The 19,305-nt window shown below is 44.2% G+C and overlaps 1 protein-coding gene across 1 annotated transcript; it reads left to right on the forward strand.

Annotated features, from left to right (window-relative positions):
- Positions 1-16,412: 16,412 nt before the first annotated feature.
- On the forward strand, positions 16,413-17,036 carry LOC102404326 (6-pyruvoyl tetrahydrobiopterin synthase-like). Its single transcript, XM_044942550.1, has one exon. The coding sequence runs from the start codon at positions 16,437-16,439 to the stop codon at positions 16,872-16,874; it is 438 nt and encodes a 145-aa protein (XP_044798485.1). The 5' UTR covers positions 16,413-16,436; the 3' UTR covers positions 16,875-17,036.
- Positions 17,037-19,305: the final 2,269 nt, after the last annotated feature.

The following is a 19,305-nucleotide window of genomic DNA, read 5'->3' on the forward strand; positions in this document are numbered from 1 at the left end:
TTTGCCAACAAAGGTTCGTCTAGTCAAGGCTATGGTTTTTCCTGTGGTCATGTATGGATGTGAGAGTTGGACTGTGAAGAAGGCTGAGCACCGAAGAATTGATGCTTTTGAACTGTGGTGTTGGAGAAGACTCTTGAGAGTCCCTTGGACTGCAAGGAGATCCAACCAGTCCATTCTGAAGGAGATCAGCCCTGGGATTTCTTTGGAAGGAATGATGCTAAAGCTGAAACTCCAGTACCTTGGCCACCTCGTGTGAAGAGTTGACTCATTGGAAAAGACTCTGATGCTGGGAGGGATTGGGGGCAGGAGGAGAAGGGGACGACAGAGGATGAGATGGCTGGATGGCATCACGGACTCGATGGACGTGAGTCTGAGTGAACTCCGGGAGTTGGTGATGGACAGGGAGGCCTGGCGTGCTGCGATTCATGGGGTCGCAAAGAGTCGGACATGACTGAGCGACTGATCTGATGTGATCTGATCTGATTTTCTTCTGATAGTTTGACCTACTTTGCATTTTCATTCTTTATCTCTGGAGATTTCATGAGAGCGAGTGTCATGAGGAGCCCAGCAATTTTTGTGAATATTAAGTACTAGAAGGAAAACCTTAAAAGTTGCTGTTGTGGGAAACTGCCACAGGACTGCAGGACACTGTCATGCCCAAAGGTGGCGACCCTGCCAATGAAAACTTTATAACAGTTTTAATTTGGGTCTGTACAATATTCTGGCACATACTTGAACCAACACCCCAAAACTTTAAGGGTGCTGTCTGCCTACCAACAGCATAGACAGGTTCCATCTTCTCCAGCCCCTGTTACCCTGGTATAACATATCAAACCTCAAAAACTCTTATCTGTTGCTATGAATATCATTTTTATTTTAGCTCAGTTTAAACAGAGAGGCAAAAACATCAGGGGGACTATTTTTTCAGGTTTCTTCAGGGAGAAAAATGAAACTTAGAAGACAAAGTGTGTGCAGTTAATGGGCTCCATGAGTCACTAATTGTTTGCAGGAATTTTTTCTCAAGTCTGACCTTTCATACATATAATAAGAAATACAGAATTAGAAGAAACTGATTAGAAATGATGGCTTGTTTCTACCTAGAAAATCTGAATACAAAGGAACCAACGGGAACCACAAAGATCAGGGTGCAAAGGTTTTAAGAATAGTTTAGGTTCACAAATAATAATATGCTTGTAATCTCAACAATACATTTTTCTCTGATAAAGAATATATTTTTCCAGAAGTCTTCCAGTGTGGCAGTCTCCTGCTGTTAAGCCTTGGATGCTGGAATCGGGCCACTTCCTGTCTGTCTTTACAGGACACTGGGCTATACTCTAAGAAATTCCTGGCTCTCCCCTGGATCCTGACCATCACGTGGCTACAGAAATGGTAACATTTTTGTTTTGCCAGTTGAAATGCTTAATGACACAGATTCCTTCAGTTTCCTGATGTGGGTGAAGTGTGGAGCCCAGCGATGATTTCTTATTCAAGAAACCCACATCCTAGTCCACACGAGGGTGAGCCTCCTCCAACAGTGAGACACCCTGTGCCTCTGGGGAGAGCAGCTTTAAGATAGTCTAAGCCTGACCAAGGTCTGTCTACATGAGAGACTTAGACCTCTCCAAGTCCTGTCTACACTGACGATGTTTACACGTGACCGTGTGCTTCTACAGTGAGAACATTCAGACCTGACCCTATTCTGTCTACACTAGGACTGGGGACCTGGGTAGGACCTGGCTTGCCTCTGTCCTGGAAAACTGCGCACCTGTGTCTGAATGTCAGCGCTCAGATGTCTGGGGTCTGGAGCTGAGGTGGCTGCTCTGGGCAATGTGCTCTTCTCTGGGGGGGCTCCGTGGCCCTCCCGGGGTCAGGGCTGCGGTGGGCTCTTAGTCTCTCCCCCTGCCAGGTTCCCCCTCCCTGGGTCATGGAGGCGCCTCAGGTGGGCTACCTGGCAATCATTCCAATTTTCCAGCACATTCAGGTTGAGTAGGGAGGCAGGTTCACGTGCTGAACTGATTCCAGGGATCAGGCAAGAAGTCAATGGGCAGCAGGTGAGGTTGCCGCTGTGATCTCCTTCCGGTCGACTCTCCTCAGAAGAGAACAGGGCTGCCCCCTATCCTTCAGCCCAGCTCTCCTGTTTCCTCATCATCTCAGCAGGACAGGAAAGACAGAGCCCGCCAGAACCAAGGTAGTGTGTTCAACTCTAGCACGAGCTTTCAAACCAGCAAAAGATCACACAGAACCAAGTGAAGACAGGAGGGGCCTGACTTCTCAGGGACCACTGTGGGGAGTGGAGAGGACCCTTCCCTTCTTTCTAGGGTCCCAGGAGGCCCCAGGGACCTGGCTGGTTTACACACTGGGGGCCCGCTGACCACAGCCATGGTGTCCTGACCGAGGGGACGTGTGACCCCAGGTGGGGGGTCTGGGGACTGTGTGAGTCTCACCCCCTCTGCATGGTCAGGATCGTGTGCTGGGAGACCCCACACACAAAGCTAAGAAAGAGGGAAGAACACGTGAGAGCTTCACTTGTGTTTAGGAATGAATACTTTAGTGTATTCACTTTACACAGGCTTGTACCTGTTTGCTTCTTTACCCCTGCGAGGTTCACCCTCCCTGGGGCTCCTGGGGACTCCTCAGGTGGGCTACCTGGTAATTATTCCAGCATGAGCATGGGGAGAAGGGGGGCAGGCATCTGGTGGATTGACTGCAGGGCACGCGGATCAGGCAAAAAGCCAGTGGGATCAGGTGAGGTTGCTGCCGTGACCTCCTTCAGGTCGACCGTCCTACTCAGCAGAGACCAGACCTGCCCCTCGTCTTCCAGCCCTGCGTCTGGTGTTTTCTCAGCTCCTCAGCAGGACAAGAAAGGACCGAGCCTGCCAGAACCAAGGTGGTGCGCTCAACATGATCATGACAGCTGTAGAAACAGTTAATATCACAGAACCAAAGGGAAAGGGGAGGACTTCTGTGGGACAATGTGGGGAGAGGAGACCGACCCTACCCTTCTTCCTACCGTCCCAGGAGGTTACGGGAACCCCCTCGTTTCTGCCTTAGGGGTCCAACCAGCAGAGACCTGGTGTTTTAACAAAGGGTCGAGGGGCCCCAGGTGCGGGGACTGGGGAGGAGGTGTCGCCTTGGAGACTGAGGACATGTGTCCCCGGTTCAGTCCTGGAGATTGTGTGAGTTCACCCCACCTACACGGTCAGGATCCTGTACCTGGAGACCCCCGTCTGCTCTTTACCTGCAGTGTGTCTCGTCCCCTCTGAGATTCCCATCCTCTGAATTAAGGGTGTTGCCCTGATTTACCTGTGATACTTTTTTTTCTCTTCATCTTGTTGCATGCACATGAGGTCAGGCAGCTTCGCATGAGTCATATTAATATCACAGCACATCACAGATCCAATTCACTGGGGTAATCACAGTCTGGCTTCCCCTAGACCGAGCCCAGTTAATTTAATTTGTAATGGAATTGTTATTTTATATTGGAGTAAAGTTTGATTTCTGATGTTTAGTTTTAGGTGTACATGAATTTGATTCAGTTATACATAGACATATATCTGTTCTTCTGTTTTTTCATGTAGGTTATTACAGTTTGTTCAGGAGAGTTCCCTGTTCTATCCAGTAGGTCCTTTTTCATTATCGACTTGATACATGCAGATGGTGACTACAGCCATGAAATTAAAAGACGCTTACTCCTTGGAAGGAAAGTTATGACCAATCTAGATAGCATATTCGAAAGCAGAGACATTACTTTGCCAACAAAGGTCCATCTAGTCAAGGCTATGGTTTTTCCTGTGGTCATGTATGGATGTGAGAGTTGGACTGTGAATAAGGCTGAGCGCCGAAGATTTGATGCTTTTGAATTGTGGTGTTGGAGAAGACTCTTGAGAGTCCCTTGGACTGCAAGGAGATCCAACCAGTCCATTCTGAAGGAGATCAGCCCTGGGATTTCTTTGGAAGAAATGATGCTAAAGCTGAAACTCCAGTACTTTGGCCACCTCATGCGAAGAGCTGACTCATTGGAAAAGACTCTGATGCTGGGAGGGATTGGGGGCAGGAGGAGAAGGGGACAACAGAGGATGAGATGGCTGGATGGCATCACGAACTTGATGGACATGAGTCTGAGTGAACTCTGGGAGTTGGTGATGGACAGGGAGGCCTGGCATGCTGCGATTCATGGGGTCGCAGAGTCGGACACGACTGAGCAACTGGACTGAACTGAACTGAACTGAGTATGTATATTTTCATCCCATACTCTTAATTCATCCCTCCCTTCAAACTCTCTTTTGATGATATAATCATAATCTGGTTTTCTCAGGCTGTGAGTCTGTTTCTGTTTTGTACATTAGTTCATTAGTATGAATTTATAGATTCCACCTCTACATGATATCTTAGGGTATTGTCTGTTTCTCTCTGACTTACCTCACATAGAATAATTTCTTGGTTCATCCACGCTGCTGCCAGTATGATTATCTGTTCTATGGCTGAGTAGTATTCCAGGGTATAGATGTACCACCTAGTCTTCATTTTCTGTCAGTGGACTCTGTGTCTTGACTATTGTAAATAGTGCTGTCCTGAAAATCAAGATGCATGTGTCACTTTGAAAGGTGATTTTCCTCTGGACCTAAGAAGAGGAATGGGATTGCAGGATCATATGATACCTCTGTGTTTAGCGTTTTGAGGAACCTCCGTGCTGTTTTCCATAGTGGCTTCACCATTTGCATTCCCACCAAGATTGTAGGAGGATTCCCTCTTCTGTACATTCTCTGCGGTATTTATTCTTTGTAGATCTTTTTGATGATGGCCATTGTGACCAGTGTGAGGTGATACCAATGGTAGTTTTGATTGGCATTGATTTAATAATTATTGATGTGGGGTATCTTTCCATGTGCTTTTAATATTTTATGCCTTGTGAGTTCAATTTGCCTCTTGAAACTGGCTTCCTGAAACTTGGCCCTGTTTGGAATTCTTTTCTGATGATTTATCCCAGGACATTTCTTGAGGGCAGGTGTCATTTAAAACCCCGTTGGACTTGTGACCATTAGGAGCCCTTCAGCATCTGTTTAATGGATTCCCTGCTGGCTCAATGGTAAAGAATCTGCCTGCAATGCAGGAGACTAGCAGGAGATACGGGTTCAACCCCTGGGTCAGGAGGATCCCCTGGAGTAGGAAATGGTAACCCACTCCAATAGGCTTGCCTGGGAAATCCCATGGACAGAGGAGCCTGACCGGCTATAGTTCATGGGATTGCAGAGAGTCAGACAGGACTGAGTGACTAAGCAACAGCTACTGTTCTAAGGTGTATAAGGTGTTTATAAGGTGTATAAGGTGTTTATAAGGTGTATTATTGTTCTGAACCAGCTCTTTACTCCCTGCACACCCTCCACATTTCTTTTTTGGTAACTGCAAGTTTCTTTTTCTAAGTCTGTGAAGCTGTTTCTCCTTTGTAATGAAGTTCATTTGTATGCATTTTTCTATTACACCTAGAAGTGATATCATATGACACATGTCTGTCCTTGTCTTCCTTACTTCACTTGGAATGATCATCTCAAGCTTCTTTCCTGAAGCTGGACTTAGCAGTATTTCCTGCTTCTTTGTGGTTGAGAAATATTGCATTATGTACGTGTATCCTATCATATATCCATTCAACTGTGATTTCTAGTTAGCTTGCTTCCCAGCCTTGTCTATTGAACCTTGTGGGGCCAAGATTTCTGGGGTTCCTGTGTCTTTTAAATTTTTTATTTTCTCCAGGTTTGTGCCCAGGTGTGGGATTGCTGAGTCCTAAAGTATTTCTATGGTATTTTTTAAATGAACCTCCATACTGTTCTCCCTGCTGGATGTTCATATGTGGATTGTGACCAACAGTTTAGGAGGGTTCCCTTGTCTCCATACCCTCTCCAGCATTTATTCTTTCTTAAACAATTTTATTTATTCCTTTGTCTTTGGTTGCACTGGGGCTTGGTTGCTGAGTGCAGACTTTCTCTATCTGCGGCGAGCAGAGGCTGCTCTCTAGTTTCACCGTGCAGGTTTCTCACTGTGGTGGCTTCCGGTTGCAGAACACAGGCTCTCGAGTGCCAGGCTTCAGTAGTTCTGGCACAAGGACTCAGTGGTTGTGGTTCAAAGGCTTGGTTGTCCCATAGATGTGGAATCTTCCCAGACCAGGGACTGAAATTGTGACTCTTGCATTTGCAGACAGCTTCTTAACCACTGACCACCAGGGAAGTCCTAGCATTTATTCTTAAAGATGTTTTGAGATGGCCATTCCGACCAATGTGAGTGATTGCCTCATTGGACTCATTTGATTTGCATATTTCTAACACTTAGTGATGCTGAGCATCTTTTCATGTGCCTAAGTGCAATCTGCAGGCCTTCCTCAGAGAAATATCCACTTCAATCTTTGGTCCATTTTGTTCTTGGGTTGTATTTATTTTTTCTATTGAGTTGCACGAGCTGTCTGTATGTTTTAGAGATGAATCCCTTGTGGGTATCTTCCTTTGCAAATCTTTCTTCCTATTCTGAAGATTGTCTCTCTCGTTTAGGGTTTCCTTTGGAATGGAAATGGTTTGGTGGTTAAAGAGGTCCCATTTTCTGATTTGTGGTTTATTTTTCATTATCCTAGGAGGTAGATCCTCAACAAACTTGCTACATTTTATGTCAAATTGTATCCTGTTTATATTTTTCTCAAGATTTTCATAATACCCATCATTACATTTCGATATTTATAATTTGAAGTTTATTTTGTGCATGGTATTAGGAAGCTTTCTAGTTTCATTTTCATGGTTGAAGGAACCCTCCCAGTGTCCTCCATAGTGGCTGTTACCAACGTTCATCCCAAACATCCATGGAGGATGGTTCCCTTGTCTGCACACCCTCTCCAGCACTTACTGTTTGTAGTCGTTCAGTCGCTCAGTCATGTCCGACTCTTTGTGAACCCATGGACTGCAGCATGCCAGGCTCCCGTCCTTCACCATCTCCCAGAGCTTGCTCAAACTCATGTCCATTGAGTCGATGATGCCATCCAACCATCTCATCCTCTGTTGTCCCCTTCTCCTCCCGCCTTCAATCTTTCCCAGCATTAGGGTCTTTTCAAATGAGTCAGTTCTTTGCATCAGGTGGGCAAAGTATTGGAGTTTCAACTTCAACATCAGTCCTTCCAATAAATAGTCAGGGCTGATTTCCTTTAGGATGGACTGGTTGGATCTACTTGCTGTCCAAGGGACTCTCAAGAGTCTTCTCCAACACCACAGTTCAAGAGCATCAATTCTTCAGAGCTCAGCTTGCTTTATAGTCCAACTCTCACATCCATACATGACTACTGGAAAGGAGCAGGCCCACGGGCCTTTGTGAATTGAAAAGTGTCCCTCAGCCCAGGTGATCAAGCTGTAGTTACAGGAAATGTCCACACGGCAGCAGCACTTCTTCATTCTCAACTCTGGGCCTCCTGCCAAATAGAGCCTTAAGGAGAGTCAGCTTCCTGGGCTGGCAATTCTAATGGAATGGGCCTGAGCAACACTCCAGGGCTTCTGTGTCACTACTTCTCCCTAAAGTTTCTTCCCTCCTCTTCAGACTCATTCCAGCCTGGGCCACAACTCCTGTTGAGGTGCCTAGGAGGCTGCACTCTCAGGATGGAGACTTGGAATTGGGGACCCCATCACCAGGACCCCTGGTGACTAGGTGAGCTTTCCAAGGTCCTCGAAGGCAGAGGGTGTGCCCCCATCCTTTGGGTGCACGAGGGCATGTGGTCCAGACTGAGCCAACCAGACAGTGCAAGTGTACTTGGGCTCTAAATTAAGGGCCCCCTCTCTGATGCCATGCCCCATCCCAGTCATGGGAACCAAGCCTGCTCAGGTTCCAGGGAAGGGGTAGCAGCCCAAGCCAGGGAGGCTGGAAGGAATGAAATAGATATTGCTGTTATTTCTTTTCGTTTTCTTGAATCTCATGCCAGTGCTATGTTTGAGTAGAGTTGATTTGCAGTTTGAGCTTGTCTTCAGTGCACAGATACTTGATTCAGTTGTGACATACACATGCAGCACAGCTATTCTTTTTTGGGTTCTTATTCCACAGAGGTGATTGTAGAGGTAGAGAAAAATTCCCTGTGCTGAACATCAGATCCTTGTGCAGTATCTATCAGAGATGTCAATTTTGTGAGAATGTCAAAGGAAGGAAAGAGGAAATCCTTGTGGATTCTTATAGACAGACTTCTGTGTAAGGGCTTTCCATGTATTTGTTGGTTCCAATCTCCTAATTCATCTTGACCCAGTACTGTTTTTTGTTTTCTTTAATTGCCTGCTTGGGTTAATTGAATTGGTGATGAACGGGAGGCCTGGCTTGCTGCAGTCCATGGGGTCGCAAAGAGTTGGACACAATTGAGCAACTAAACTGAACTGGGTTAATTCTCCTCAGAGGATCCTTTTGTGTTGTAAATTAGTTCTCTTTTTCTCTCTCTTTTTTTTTATTCTGCCTCAAAGGTTCATCATCTGCAGTTTTGTGCATCTGGCTGATTTCACTTAGAGTATGAATCTCCAAGGTCCACCCTTCTGGGGACCAGTGGCATAATTTCATCATTTCAGTGGTGCTTTTTTGTGGCTGAGTAATAGTCCCTGTTGTGTGTGCGCGCACACACACACACACGTATATATACAGCACATCTTGTGTAAGCTCTCAGCTGTCGGGGGCAATTCTATGGTTCTGTGTCTTGGCTACTGTAGTAGCTACTGTGAATGCCGGGGTGCCTTTGTCTTTTTGAAGACTGGTTTCCTTGGGCTAAAGGCCCAGGTGTGGGAATGTCAGATCCTAGCTCTGGTCTCTTGAGAGTTGTGTTTTTTTTTTTCCCCCTAGCATTCAGAGTCTCCTTTCGAGTGACTCTTGCCAATGTCCATTTCCACTGACTGCATAGGGGGGTTCCCACCCCTTCCAGCTCTCTCCTACATTTATTGCTAGTAGATGTTTGGTAATGGCCATTCTGAGTGGTATGGTTTGACCTTGGTTGTCATTTTTCTATTTTCCTGTACTATTTAAGGATGCTGAGCATCTTGTCCCATGGCCATTTGGTGTTATTTTATTGTTTTTTTCTTTTTCATTAAAGGGTACGAGGACAATTTACCTGTTGCAGATGGCTTCTTGAAAGTTGGCTGTGTTTGGCATTTGTGTTTGAAATACCAGCCCCGGGGTGTTTCCTGAGGGCAGTTGTCATTAAGAGCCCCCCAGGACTTGTGAGTTGGAGGTGTGAGTCAGCACTGGTAGTCAAGTTATAGTTCCAGGAAATGTGCACCGGGTGACAATCCTTCTTCAGGCCCAACTCTCGTTCCTGGGGCCGTGAGATCCTTGGGGGAGATTGGATTGCCAAGCTGTGAATTTGAGTGGAATGTGACTGAGGAAACACTCAAGGGTTTGTGTCTCACTGCTTCTTCCCCCTGAAGCTTCACCACCACCCGCTCCGGGCTGCTCCCAACCTGAACCACAAGCCGTGCTGAGCGGACCTAGGAGGCTGCACTCTCAGGAAGGAGGCTTGACATGGGAACCCTAGCAGCAGGTGACCTAGAGGCTAGGTGAATTTCACCAAGGGCTGGAGGTCAGAGGGCTGGGTACAGTGGGTACACCGTTCCCAGCCAAGCAAGCCAGACAGGACAGGTTGAAGAGGAGGCTCGCTTATGGGCGCCTGTTCCACTTTGTCTGCCCCATCCCATGCAGCCATGGGACCCGAGCCTGCTCGGGCTCCAGGGACGGGTTAGCAGTCCAAGTCAGGGAGACTGGCAGGAACAAAATAGGCATTGCTTTTCTTTTACTTTTCTTGAATCTCTAATTTTGTGCTTGTCAGCATCCAGTCACCTAATTCCATTATGACATGTCCGTACAGCATCTCTCTTCTTTGGGGGGATCCTTTGCCATAGAGGTTATTGCAGAAGGCTGAACCATGTTCACCATGAACATCTGAAACTCATGTCCTGGGATGCAACCCCTCTGAGTTGCCTAGGAGGCCGCCCTCTCAGGGTGGAGACTTGAATTGGGGACCCCATCAGCAGGACCCCTGGCAACTAGGGGTTTTCTGAAGTCCTCGAAGTCAAAGGGTGTGCCCCCATCGTGCCCCCATCCTTTGGTCGCACGAGGGAGTGTGGTCACAGACCGAGCCAGCCGGACAGTGCAGGTGTGCTAGGGCTCTAACCTAAGGGCCCCCTTCCCAGTATCACGACCACACCCCTGGTGGGGGCTTCCCTGGTAGCTCAGATGTTAATGAACCTGTTTGTAATGTAGGATACCAGGGTTCAATATGTTCGTTGGGAAGAACCCCTGGAGAAGGGAACGGCTACTTAATCCATCATTCATGCCTAGAGAACATGGAGAGAGGAGCCTGGCGGACTGCAGTCCTCAGAGTTGCAAAGAGTCTAACAAACACTTTTACTTTCAGATTTCTAGCATCATGACCAAACACAGTCCAGCCATGGGAACAAAGCCTCCTTAGACTCCAGGGGCGGGTTAGCAGCCCAAGTCAGGGAGGTCACAGGGAATGAAATAGATATTTCTTGTATTTCTTTTTATTTTCTCTCATTTAGATGCTATGCTAGATGTAGTTGATTTGCAGTTTTGTACTTTTCGTCAGTATACAGCTGCTTGAATCAGTTATGACATATACACACAGGATATCTCAGGATATCTTTCCTTTTTGGAATCTTTTTCCATAGAGCTTATTGCAGAAGGTCAAGAAAAGTTCTGTGTGCTGAACATCAGAATCTTCTGCAGTATCTATCAGAGATACAGATTTTATGTGAATGTGGAAGGAAGGAGGAAATGAGATTATTCTTGTGGATTATCCATACATATATAGATCTTGGTGTTTATGTTGGAGTAATGGATTTGTTTGTATATGTTAGTCCCAACCTCCTGCATATCATACTGGCCCTTTACTTTTTTTTTTTAATATATGATTCTTTGATTTCTCAGCTCCTTTTATCTCGTTTAAATTTTTCCAGGAATGTCCTTTATTTGCTAGTTTCTTTTTTTGTCTAGCACATTTCACTTGACATATGATCCTTCAAGGTCCAACCTTGTAGAGAAGAGTGGAAAGTACCATACTTTCAGTAATGCTTTTTATGGCTAATAGTCCACTGTATATATGTACCACATCTTGTTTAAGCTTTAGCTGTGGGTGGAAATTTTGTGGTTCCTGCCTTGCCTATTGGAAGCTGTGCTACAGTGAACAGTGGGGTGCATGTCTCTCTGTGAATGGTGGTTTTCTTGGGATTTAGAACTTTGCTCATTTTGTACCTTGAAGCTTCCAGGCATATGCTCACTTTGTGAACAAATATGAGGCCTCTAGTTAGAGGTTCAGCTTGTTTATAACTATGAGGTCTGTAGGTAGACTCGCAGCTCACGGATAACAATGATGCTTTATTCAGACTGTCAGCTCATGTATAAGTTTGAGGCTTCTAGGCACACCCTCAGATCATCTGTCCAATGAGGCTTCTAGCAGAATTTCAGCTCATGTATTACCATGAGGCCACTAAGCATATCCTCAGCTCGTGTATAAATACGAGGCCACAGAGAAGATGCTAAGATGGTGTATAACTAGGAGACCTCTCGGCAGATGCTCAGCTTGTGTGCAACTATGAGGACTCAGGCTGGTGCTCAGCTCCTGTATAACTATGAGGCCTCTATGAAACGCTTGGCTGGTGTATAACTATGAGCCCTAAGGAAGAGCCTCAGCTGGTGTGTAACTATGAGGCCTCTAGGCAGACACTTGGCTCTTTTGGGTCTATGAGGCCTCTGTGCAGATACTCACTCGTATCTGTCTAGAGGCTTCAAGACACATAATCATGTATAAATATGAGGCCTCAATGCAGACACTCTTCTCGTGTACAATTATGAGGCCTCTAGGCAGACGCTCAGCTATTGAGGATCCATGAAGCCTAGGTCTATGAGGCCTCTGTGCAGATACTCACTCGTATCTGTCTAGAGGCTTCAAGACACATAATCATGTATAAATATGAGGCCTCAATGCAGACACTCTGCTCGTGTACAATTATGAGGCCTCTAGGCAGACGCTCAGCTATTGAGGATCCATGAAGCCTAGAGCCAACACTCAGCCACTGATGGGTCTAAGAAGCCTCTAGGTAGACGCTCAGCTTGTTTCTGTCTAGAGGCCTCAAGGGAGTCGCTCATCTCCTGTGTAATTATGAGGCCTCTACACAGAAGCTCCTCTCCTGTGTTCCTGTGAGGCCTCTAGGCAGACTCTCAGATCCTGTGAGCCAATGAGGCTTCTAGGCAGACGTTCAGCATGTGTATAACCAGCAGGCCTCTAGTAGATGCTCAGCTTGTGTGTAACTATGAGGACTCAGGTCAGACACTCAGCTCCTGTGTTTCTATGAGGGCTCTAGGCTGATGCTCAGCTCATGTCTGTCTAAAGGCCTCAGACAGACTCTCACTTGTAAATAAAAAGAGGCCTCTAGGCAGACGCTCTCATGTGCCTGTCTGGAGCTTCAAGGAAGATGCTCAGCTCCTGTATAACTATGAGGCCCGAGGGCAGACTCTCAGCTGGTGTATAACTTTGAGGCCTCTCAGGAGATGCTCATCTTCTGTGTTCCTATGAGGCCTCTAGACAGGTGTGCACCTCATGTCTGTCTAGAGGCCTCAAGGCAGATGCTCAGCTCCTGTGGGACCATGAGGGCTCTAGGCAGATGCTCAGCTCGTGTCTTACTAGGAGGGCTTTAGGCAGAAGCTGAGCTCGTTTATAGCTATACGGCTTCTAGTAAGACATCTTTTGTGTGCCTGTGGGGCCTCTAGGCTTTCACTAGGCTGGTATGTTCCAAGGAAGCCCCTAGGCAGACCTTGTGCGTAGCCATGAGGCCCTGTGCAGACACTCAGCTCCTGTGGTCTGTGAGCCTCTTGGTGACTCTCCAGTTGCGTATGTTATGAAGCCTCTCTCAGCTCCTTTGCATCCACTGTCCTATTAAATTGATTATCAGTTAACACCTAGGTGTACTATGTCTGATCTATCTATATTCTGTAGTAACAAATTATTCAAAATACCTGAATGTGAATCTATATATGTATATTTAAAATTAAATAAACACTTATACAATATAATCCATATCACCTTGTCTGTCAATGTTACTTCAATTATAACTAAAGGCATATTTAATTAAAAAAAAACGGAGATACATGTTTTCAGCAATTGTTCTGGTATGCTCCATGCTAAATTATAACCCCAAATCAGGACTTTCCCTTAGACCCCATGGACTATACAGTCCATGGAATTCTCCAGGCCAGAACACTGGAGTGGATAGCCTTTCCCTTCTCCAGGGGATCTTCCCAACCCAGGGATTGAACCCAGGTCTCCCGCACTGCAGGTGGATTCTTCACCAGCTGAGCTACCAGGGAAGTCCAAGAATACTGGAGTGGGTACCCTATCCCTTCTCTAGCGGATCTTCCCAACCCAGGAGTTGAACTGGGGTCTCCTGCATTGCAGGTGGATTCTTTACCAACTGAGCTATGAAGGGAGCCCTCAATTGTAACTAAAGGCATATTTAATAAAAAAAAAAAAAAAAAAGTAAGACCCAAGTTTTTAGCAATTGCTCTGGTATGCTCCACTCTGAATTATAAGCCCAAATCAGGACTTTCCCTTAGGCTCTCATACTGTGTGGCCACAGTTAACACAAGGAACTTCTGCCATCTAGTGGCACTTCCTGTTGTCGCAACCTGACAATTATGGGTAATGAGCAATTAATATTCACAAGATTTTTCATGCCCTAATGACCCCACCCTTAAAAATATATACAAGAGATAATGAATAAAAAATGTAAAATAGGGAAACTATCAGAGAAAATATCAAAAAGTAAATACAACTGCAGTGTTTAAAAAAATAACACATAGAAAAGTTCACCATAATGTGATTCATCAGAGACACTAAAATCAAAAAACAACAAGATCAAGACAGAGAAATCAGAAGGCCAGTATCTATAAATCTACACCGAGGAAATGATACAGTGGGGATAGTTAAAGTGGTCCCTTTAGGATGCTTGTGGGCTGTAACTGGCAAATCCATTATACAGGCCAGTGTGGAAGCGTGTAGTAACTGAAAACACAGGGCACTGTGATCTGACGGTCTCACTCAGACAGGTGCAGAGGGAAACAGGTTTTGATAAATAAATGCACCCAAAAGGGTGCTGCTGCAGGTTGTGCACGTACATCAGACATGAAAATACACGTGCAGAGGTGAAGAGACGAGGATGTACACGTACATCAGACATGAAAGAAAACACACATGCAGAGGTGGAGAGACGAGGAGCAAGGCAGACACCTACACGATGGACTATGACTCTGCGAAAAGTAAGGAGCACAGACCCAGAGATGACACAGTGAGAGAGTCAGGCAGAGAGAAGATAGGAATGCCGACTCTGTCACTTGCAGGTGGGACTGAGAAATCGCTCCCAGGAAGCACATTTACTTTTGAAATAACCAGACATCGTAGGAAATGAATTTGTAATTACAAAAAGAAATGGTGCGTTTAAATTTATATTAGATTGGGATTCATGTATACAACAAAGGATATAAAATATATAACACGGACCTTCATTACCAAGGGAGGAATATTAAACACTCTGAAATAATCTATTTGTGAAAAAAATACCAACAATGAATACATACACGCATGGTAAGATGTGAACAAAGTTTGGGATATTTAGAGGAAAAAACAACATTGTAATCAAATTTACTCTAATAAAAAAGACAGAGATTAACTCTTTAAAAAAAAAAGATGAAGTAATGAGACTCATATTGAAAGGCTGATAAGGAATCCGGGGCCCTTGAGGAGAAAGGGGTCTGGGGCTCTCAAGGAGGAGCAAAGGACAAACTTTTTTTCTACATTGCTTATTAAAGCAATGCATATTAAAAAGCAGAGACATTACTTTGCCAACAGAGGTCCATCCAGTCAAGGCTACGGTTTTTCCAGTGGTCATGTATGGATGTGAGAGCTGGAGTATAAAGAAAGCTGAGCGCCAAAGAACTGATGCTTTTGAACTGTGGTGTTGGAGAAGACTCTTGAGAGTCCCTTGGACTGAAAGGAGATCCAACCAGTCCATCCTAAAGGAAATCAGTCCTGAATATTCATTGGAAGGACTGATGCTGAAGCTGAAACTCCAATGCTTTGGCCACCTGATGTGAAGAACTGACTCATTAGAAAAGACCCCAATGCTGGGAAACACGGAAGGCAGGAGGAGAAGGGGACACAAGCTTTCTGTGCTTCTACTCACACATTCCAAACTCATCTGTTGCAGGAACCAGGACTAAGTCTAAGACTCCCATTAACACAGTTAACAAGAGTAGGGAAAGAAGAAATTCTGCCACCCTGTGGACATTTCAAAAAAAGCACCATTTAATCTATTGCTCATGGTCAGCTCATACTCATAAGAATTGCTGGGCTCTTAATGATGCCTGCACTTAAAAAAAAAATTAAGGGAAACAAATGGAAAATAATAAAAAAGGACAACCAAGGGCTTCCTTGATGGCTCAGCTGTTAAAGAATCCTCCTGCAACGCAGGAGACACAGGAGATGCAGATTCAATCCCTGGGTCGGGAAGATCTCCTAGAGAAGGAAATGGCAACCCACTCCAGTGTTCTTGCCTGCAGAATCCCAGGGACAGGGGAGCCTCATGGGCTGCCGTCTGTGGGGTCGCACAGGAGTCGGACACAACTGAAGCGACTTAGCAGCAGCAGCAGCAGGTATACCAAGGGCTTCCTTGGTGGCTCAGATGGTAAAGCATCTGCCTGCAATGCAGGAGACCCGGTTCGATCACTGGGTCAGGAAGATCCCCTGGAAGAAGCAAGTGGCAACCCACTCCAGTACTCTTGCCTGGAGAATCCCATGGATGGAGGAGCCTGGTGGGCTACAGTCCATGGGTTTGCAGAGAGTCAGACACGACTGAGCGACTCCACTTTGACTTTGACTTTTGAGGTTATCCAGGGAGTTCCATCAACAATCTCTAATACCCAATATGGGGGAAAGTATGAATGTGAATAGATATATGTATATTCAAAATTAAAGGCCACATTTTGAACAACTATAATTCAAAGAACCTTGTATTGGAGAATGAGAAAGTATATTTCATGATAATTACAATAAGGACTTCAGGTATATTTATTAAAAGACAGAAACACACAACTTTGTGTTTATTATGATCGACTCCCCTCTAATGTAAAACCCCAATTCAGTACTTTGATAAGGCTCTCATTGCCTCAGAAACCACAGTTGGACAAGAGGAACCTCTATTGCCTTTGACCATTCTCTCCAACAGCCACCTAAAAACTCTTCCTTATGGGCAGTTAAGATTTGCAAAATTTGATGGGCTCTAAATGTTAACGGCCATCAAAAAAAAAATCAGGGGAAACTAATAAAAAACATAAAACAGGGCAAAGAACAAAATATCAAAAGGTAAACAGGTAGAGCCATGAACAGGGCAGGGTCGGGCCCTCGCCGGCGGGCGCGAGTGTCCCGCCTCGTCTCCTTCAGCGCAAGCCACCGCCTCCACAGCAAATCTCTTAGTAATGAAGAGAACTTGAAATTATTTGGGGAGTGCAACAACCCAAATGGCCATGGGCACAATTACAAAGTAGCGGTGACAGTACCTGGAGAGGTTGATCCTGTTACAGGGATGGTCATGAATTTGACTGACCTCAAAGAGTATATGGAGGAGGCGATTATGAAGCCCCTTGATCATAAGAATCTGGATCTAGATGTGCCGTATTTTGCAGACATTGTAAGCACAACAGAAAATGTAGCCGTTTATATCTGGGAAAACCTCCAGAAATTTCTTCCTGTGGGAGTTCTTTATAAAGTAAAAGTATATGAAACCGACAATAATATTGTAGTCTATAAAGGAGAATAACTCTTAGAGATTACTTTCCATCCATATTTGAAGAAGATCTTTATCCCCTTGAACAATTAACAAGACATCACCTTACTGCTGCACTTCCACATTGTGTTGAATTATTGTGAGTGAGTCCTGTTCTAGACTCAAATCTAATTTAAAACCAAGTTTGTAATGTATTCTGAGTGTCCTTTAAAGAGTCTTTCATCTGTAGATTACAATCACTTCAGCAAAATGTTCTGGTGTAGAATCATTTGGAAGCAAAAGAAAAAAAAAGTAAATTTACAATGCTTAAAGAAAGAGTACACTAAAATTACTTAATGTGGTAAATCAGAGAGATATGAAAAATAAAATGACAACAAAGTATCACTTCAGAGAAGTCAAAAAGATCACTATCAAGAAGTCCACATTCAAGAAATGCTGGTGTCAGGTTTAAAAAGGGGAACTTTTTTTTTTTTTTACTCATGGGATGTAACTGGTCACTGTCATTACACAAACTAATAGGGAAGTGACTTTTTTAAAGTCAAAAATAGAGCTGCCACATGATCTGGCAGTCCATTCCTAAGAATAAATGCAGAGGCATCAGAATTTAAATAACTAAAGCACCCAAAAGTACACTGGAACAGGATGTCTGTTAGCCAAGACAAGGAAGGAGACAAAATCATGAATGGATAAAGATCAAGTCATAACGTGCACTACAGAATACGACTCTGCCAGGACAGAAATGAACTAGTGTCATTTGCAGTGATATGGATCCGTCTAGACATAATCACAGCAACTAAGTAAATCGGAACAAGAAAAGTAATATCCTATCATATGCATTGTGTGTGGAAATGAGCGACTGTTCTCAATGAACTCACTTACATATGAAATGACCATATTGTCTGAGTAAACAAAGTTATAATTACCAAAAAGAAAAGGCAGGTTGAAGGATAAAATTAGAAGACTGTAATAAAATTATACCCATGATTAATGTAAAACATATTATCAACATAGGCTGACATTACTACGAGAGTTGTACTAAACACTCTGTAATAACCTAGTTGTTAAAAAAAAAAAACATGAGAAGATACACGCCTGGCTACAAGGAAACAAGATTCTGTACCACTAGAGCAAACACAGCATTGGAAGTCAACTTTACTCCAATCAAAAACACATGATTTAGGAAAAGAAGAAATAATCAGACCCGAGCTTTGGTGGCTAATAATCTCACATTCCATTCTAATTTGTGATCAGGAAGCAGGACTACCCCTAAAACTCTGGTTACCGTAGCACCCAGACAAGGTCGTAAAGTAATTCCACTGCCCTGTGCTATTTCCTAAACAACAACCTTAAATCTATTGTTCATGGGCACCTCATAGTCATACAGAGCCCACAAATAGCTGGACTCTAAAAGATACCTGCACTTAAAACATTTTCATGGGAAACGAATCAAAACTAGTAAAAAACAGGACAGACTATCAAGAAGAAAATATCTACAGCAAATTGTAGTCACAGCATTTAATAAAGAGCCTAGGTAAACCTGCTGAATGTGGTGAATTATGACAGAACAAAATCAAAACAACAACAGGAGGTCACTCTGGACCTGTGTGAAGAGGCATCAGGAAAATTCAGAAAGGGTAATGGCAGAAAAGACGGAGAAAAGGGAACTGTGTTATGGCCTAGTGGCATGTGAATGGTAAGAGTCACGGCAGGGAAGCGTACGGAACTGCTTTATGAGAAGAAAATAGACCTAAATCCTGCAGAACCATGTCATAGAGTATTTAAGGAAAATCAAGATTTTGAAAAGGCTCATTCAGCCAGTGTGCCCTGGCCTACAACTTGCAGTATGTAACAAATGGAAGCATTCGAAACATTTATGGAGATGAATGCGTAAAGAAGAAAGGACACATGGACACCATGCGATGTGATTCAGCCAGGAAAGGAAAAGGAAACAATGCAATCTTCAGGGCTATATACAAACGGGATAATCAAACTATGTAGAGATCAGAATGAAAAAAATACAATAATCATAGGATAAATGGTATCACTTATAGGTGGAATGTAAAATGACACAGCAATGAATTAACTAAGACACACTTATGCTTACAGAAGGAAAATGAAGGGGCAAGAGATAGATATTCAAAAGGTTAGACGTAACTAATATAACCATTCCATATGAGACAGATAATACACAAAGGCCTAGGTATACTAAGGGCGTTCTATCAACATTGTGTAATGAATTAGACAGGAAAGAAATCCAATGTGAATATATACATATATATTTAAAATTAAAAAGCAGATTTTGTATACCTGCAACCTACATGAACATATATATATATATATATATATATATATATATATATATATATATATATATGTTGGTGGCTCAGATGGTAAAGAATCTGCCTGCAATGCAGGAAATCCAGGTTCAATCCCTGAGTCGGGAAGATCCTGGGAAAAGGAAATG

The sequence above is a fragment of the Bubalus bubalis genome, chromosome 5 (genome assembly GCF_019923935.1).
Source record: "Bubalus bubalis isolate 160015118507 breed Murrah chromosome 5, NDDB_SH_1, whole genome shotgun sequence".
NCBI classification, from domain to species: Eukaryota; Metazoa; Chordata; class Mammalia; order Artiodactyla; family Bovidae; genus Bubalus; species Bubalus bubalis.

Bases quoted from the DNA above. Each gene is read 5' to 3' on its own strand.
- LOC102404326 (XM_044942550.1), top strand. From the start codon at position 16,437: ATGAACAGGGCAGGGTCGGGCCCTCGCCGGCGGGCGCGAGTGTCCCGC.